The sequence below is a fragment of the Dermacentor silvarum genome, chromosome 7, assembly GCF_013339745.2.
Source record: "Dermacentor silvarum isolate Dsil-2018 chromosome 7, BIME_Dsil_1.4, whole genome shotgun sequence".
In the NCBI taxonomy this organism is placed as follows: Eukaryota; Metazoa; Arthropoda; class Arachnida; order Ixodida; family Ixodidae; genus Dermacentor; species Dermacentor silvarum.
This window is the reverse complement of record NC_051160.1, coordinates 56,283,796-56,289,148: the sequence shown is the minus strand read 5'-3', so window position 1 is coordinate 56,289,148 and position 5,353 is coordinate 56,283,796. Positions and strand designations below refer to the sequence as shown.

Sequence of the window (5,353 nt, the reverse complement as noted above, 5' to 3'; positions counted from 1 at the left end):
TATTCACTTAGGCGTTTTGATTTCTCGTGGAAGTAATGGCCGCCTCATCGAGTAGCTTAGATCAAGGATTGTATTTGTGTTATCTGCCACAGGCAATTTTAAAAAATTTGGTGCAGCTAAAATGAAACACCCTGTATACCAGTTCAATATATTTCCTAGGTGCACAAGATGGATGCACAAGGTGCACAAGATCTAGCAAATAATATATCAAAATATGCATATGTAGAGTAATTAAAATGAGGATTTTACATTAGGATCGTACAATGCATGCACATACAAAAAGAAACCTAGAAACGATCTTGTTAAATAAGAGCGACACAAGCGTTTTTAGAGTCCGACCGGTAGCCATACACTCTTGTCGCCTGGCATATCAAGTAAATTCACATTTCATTCTGTCGTGTGCTTCAAAAGAATGTGCATTTTTCTTCGGGGTTCATGTTCGATCCTTTTGGACAGCTAAAGGCTTTGGCAAAATCTTCGGAATTCTGCACCACCTTGTTACAGTCCAGGCGCAAGAGCCCCGTGGTATTGCACGACAAGTAGCAGAGCGTCATAAAGAAGACCTTGTCCTCTGGAAGCTTTTCGTTCAGGGCTAGGGGTACGCTTCCGTCACGAATGTGGGCCTTCTTGAGGGCGGACAAGGACATCGTGAGAGCCGGTACTTCAGGGTAAATGCTTTTGGCGAGATTTGAGATACAAGCATCTTTCTTTTTGAATTCACGCTGCGTCGATACGGTCACGATACTATCGACCTTGGCTCCATCTGCCGTCCATCGAAGACCTTCGCTGTCAATGGCTCTGGCCAGCTGAGTCCCCAAGAGAAATAGCAGACCGCCGTGAAGCATAGCCTTGCTACCGTGTGTGTAGTACGCCGGTTGTGCGAGGACGGCCATTGCAATATTCACGCTATTCAAGGCGTAGTCGTAGCTCACGTAGCCCGGGAGAGTGTTCCAAGGCAGCCTCAGCGCTTCCTCGTAGAATTCGGTCTTGTTCATCAGAATCATGCTCCTTCTGCTGTCGATCCAATACTCAGCCAAAGAGGCATCCTTTCCTGGGAACGCGAAGTAGATGCTATCCAGTACGCCGTCCTTGAGGAGAGAATCTGGAGGCCAGAGAGCCTTCTTCGCAGCGAGCAGCTTCTTCGTGATGCTCTTCTTACTCGGAGTGTCCATCCATTGGGATTTCTGGACCCTGTCAACGGCCGCCGAAACGAGGCCATCGAAGCCATCGTCGATGATCTTTCTATCTTCAGCCGTGAAGCGAGAGACCAGGCCGAGGGCGATAATGAGGACTCTGTACGGTGCTTCCACTTGGTACGCGCAAAACAGAGGAAGCTGCGCCGCTGCTGTCCCCTCGTCGTCGTTGAAAAAATCGACAAGTAGGCGATAATCTGAGACGGGAGCGTAGTACTGCACTAGCAGCCAAGTCAGGTGCATACTCAGTTGCTTTCTGTCGTACTTGGAGAAAAGATTGGCGATTGTCTTGAGCAAGTTGACGTCGTTCACTACGATTGTATCGTTTAAACTGAGTTCCGGTTCCAGAAGGAGGGCGCTCTGGAAGCTTTCGCACCACACGCTAGTCGATACGTTGGGTACGTGGTCTGGGAGATCACCGAAGGAGAACGACGCCGGCTTAGGCGCTTTGGAGGTGAATACCGCGTACAGGCTGTCGAGCACGTCCTTCTCTACCTTGAGAGTTTCGTAAACAACAGTTTCATTGAGTACAGGTCTCGACGCGGGGTCCGGATATAAGCGGCGGAGGTACCGATCCCAGTACTTAGTGTATGCGTAGGATTCCGTGGCGCTTTTGTGCTGACTCCACAGGACGGGGATATACATACCAGGATTGATCAGGACACGTCTCAACGGAGAAGACTGGTTCAGAGACTGGACCACACTCACAGATATCCAGAAAGGGGCTTGCCATTTGTAAGCGAGCTTGAGGATGTAATTCAACGGTGAGGGCAGTACTTCAGGCAGCTCGGGCCAGCCTAGCCCTTGGCTCACCAGAAAATCGATGAAAACCTTCGGCCGCGCCGCGTCCCGCGAGAAATTTCGGCACTTCTCATACATGGCCAAACTTTCTTTCCTGCAGAGATCTTGTCAGCGCCATTGCGCAGGGTGTTCCCAAACTGTGCGTACCATGACTCTGCGAAGCTATCCATTACGGACACGCCGGAGCTGCCCCGACCCGAGGAACTACGCGCCGAGCAGACGAAGGCTGCGAAATCCTCGCAGGGATCGAGCTTCCAGTTGATATTGTCGGTAAGTAGCTTCGCGTGCTTGCGGCAATCTTCAGTGCTGCAGAACGGCGAGGATTTCTGTCTGCGTGATGACACAACGTAGAGGATTAAGGAGGAGGCGACAAGGATTGTCCCGAAGCACGCCAAGGTTATTGCTATCTTTTTCCGTTTACCGTCCTGCATCGCTGGTGACACCACGGCCATTGCGGTCTCGACTGTCTTCTGCTGCAATAGACACGAGAAGGGTGTTAGGCGTGGTGAGTGACCCCTTCGGCAGAGTCTTTTGTCAATAGCATGTGAAATGCACGTGAATGATAGGTATATCAGTATTGGTTCTCTTTCCAGTAGGCAATGACCTAGCGACTCGCGAAACAAAAATCCTTTCAAATAATTTACAACATTTATTGAGATGGAAACATCGCTATTTGCATGCATAGGTCATAAATATACATAATACTCTCAGTAACCGGAATGAGGCCAAGCCGAATTCCCTCTAAATCAGAATCAATATCAGTAATGCGCAGCAGCGCTTAGACTCGGACGTACAGTTACAAAAAAAAAAGCAAGAAAAGAGGCTGCAGCTTCGCCGGAAAGGCGGAACAGGATTAGTGATCGCGAAGTATAAGACAATTACACGAAGGAAGATTACACCGCCGAGAGATGCCAGCATCTTCGTGGTGCGACGGGACTTAGGCTGCGAAATTGAACTGTCTTCTACTATGAGGTCTTGTAAATACTCATATAAAGCCGTAACTTCAGTGAACAATTCGTCGAGGTCACACGAAGTTTCTTGAAGTGCAACTGTTATTAAAGGTAATATAAAGGGTGTCCCATTTATCATGCACCAAGATTTTAAAATATTTAAATACTACGTAGCTGGACAGAACCAAGGTATTGTTTGCCATCGCTTTGAGATACCGTGATTATTTTCTGCATTTCGCCTAATTACGTAATTAGTCTAAATAATCAACTTCTCAAATATTATAATTAAATGAAAAGTGTCAATGAGAATATTGAGTAGCAACATGAAAAACTCCCGATACAGCTTTCTGTTGCTCAATACGTGCAACATAAAGGTGTTTTCCCGAGCGTGAAAGAAGCCCGCGAATACACGCAAAATCGCAGCGCGACTGGCCGCTCGAGAGACTTCCGAGTGTGTTCTCGGGCCTCTATGTCGCTTGGAAAAGCAATTTTACGTTTCACCTATTGAGCAACAGAAAGCTGTATCGGGAGCTTTTAATGTTGCTCTACAATTTCCTCATGGACACTTTTCATCTAATTATAATATTTGAGAAGCTGGTTAATAATTTAACACAAACTATGTAATTATATATATAGGCGGAATGCAAAAAATTATCTCAGTATCTCCAAGCGACGGCAAACATTACCTTGGTCCTATTCAGCTACGTGGCATTTGCATATTTCTAAATCTTGGTGCATATAGATGGGGCATCCTGTATGTACACATATACAGGCATCTTTCACGCTCAAAAAAACACTTATGTAGAACGTATTGAGCAACAGAACGCTGATTCGGGAGGTTCTCACGATGCTCTACAATTTTCTCAGTGACACTTTCAATCTAATTATAATAATTGAGAAGATGACTAATTATGACGATTTGCCTAGTTAGGCGGAATGCAAAAAAATAATCCGAGTATCGCCAAGCGACGTCAAACAACATTACCTTGGTTCTGTCCAGCTACGTAGCATGTGCAATAGGGGGGGGGGTTCGAAAAGCTGGTCGGTCTCCAGCGTCCCCCCCCCCCCCCCCCACCCCGGGTAATATGAACTGTCCGCCTATCTCTCCAATGCAAATAATTGATAATATTGCATACAATCGAGGTCGGGACCAAAAAGTCGCCTGTACGCCGATGGCGTCTGTGCACTCCACGTTAGAGATAATAACACTTGTGTATCGTGGTTTGTGTGCTCAGTTCAAAATTTTCGCACCTCCCAACCTTTACTAACCATTCATGCGCATGACTGTCTTTACAGTGGGACAAAAACATTACATTTATTTAAAAGAACCCTTGTGAGCTTCATGACGCTGAGCGACAAAACTACTCATAAACGCAAGTATATGGGGAAGTAAAATATAACCTGGGTACAGAAGTACTCAAGAGATTTATCCAAAGAGGGAATTTCCATGGAAAAAAAAGCACTAGCAGGTACTTGCAGTGCTTGCAGTGCAATTGGGAGATACACAACCATAGTGAGGCACACCACTATGCACGGAGTCAGCACTTGTTTTTTTAGACCTGAAGTTGAATAGCGTCTCAAAATACAATCACAGAAGTTGTGAATGGTTAGAATTAAGTCCGCATTGAAAGAAAGCGAAGCAGCAAGAAGATGCATGAGCTCTGCGTCCATCGAAAAGCGGGAAAGTCAGAATGAAACTTGATTCAGAGAAATGCTGAAAAATATCGACGGAAAGTGGCCCGCTGAGTCACGTCTCAGTTCACCCGTGGAATGAGTCAGTGCAACAATCCGTTCTATGGGTTGTATATACATTCAGGAGTCCACGGCGCTCAAGTCTAATACATGTTTTGCATTGACGTCATCCTGGCTGCCATCTTGGTGTACTAACACACCGAGAAGCCGCGTAAACAGGAAATGTGGCAGCATACCTGGCGCGTCTCACTCCGAGCGACAAATTGTTAACAGCGATAACCCGGTGAAAAACGACCAGCGTCAAAAAGCAATAGAATCTACGCGTGATTAGAAAGCGTGCCGACGTCATCGTGCTAGCCACGTTCGGGTAATTAGCACATTGAGATGCCGGGTCCGTAACATCACGGAAAAACTGCCTACACATCTTCCTGCGCCCCCCCACCCCCCTCTCCTCTGCCCCGTCCTCAGTTCGCACAAAATTCCAACATGTGCTGAACAAGATGGCGAGAAGAAATTGCACGACGAGTAAATTCACCTGCGATGTGGGGCCTGCTTGGGCGGCTTCTGGTTGCGGTGCATCCTGCTTCTTCGCCGAGGGTGCTACCGCATCAGGTTGAGTTGGTGGATTGGGAACTTTGCTTTCGGCTACCGGCAACGATGTTGCTCCCGCTACGCCCCTGCACTGGTCATTTGCCGCTTGGGAGTCGGGTGGTGGTC

The 5,353-nt window shown here is 47.2% G+C and overlaps 1 protein-coding gene across 1 annotated transcript; it reads right to left on the bottom strand.

Moving 5' to 3' along the window:
* Positions 1-404: 404 nt before the first annotated feature.
* Positions 405-2,072, bottom strand: LOC119458875 (neprilysin). Its single transcript, XM_037720738.1, has one exon. It carries the CDS (start codon positions 2,070-2,072, stop codon positions 405-407), a length of 1,668 nt encoding a protein of 555 aa, XP_037576666.1.
* Between the last annotated feature and the right edge of the window lie 3,281 nt (positions 2,073-5,353).

Coding starts and splice junctions, on each gene's coding strand:
- LOC119458875 (XM_037720738.1), bottom strand. CDS start 2,072: ATGTATGAGAAGTGCCGAAATTTCTCGCGGGACGCGGCGCGGCCGAAG.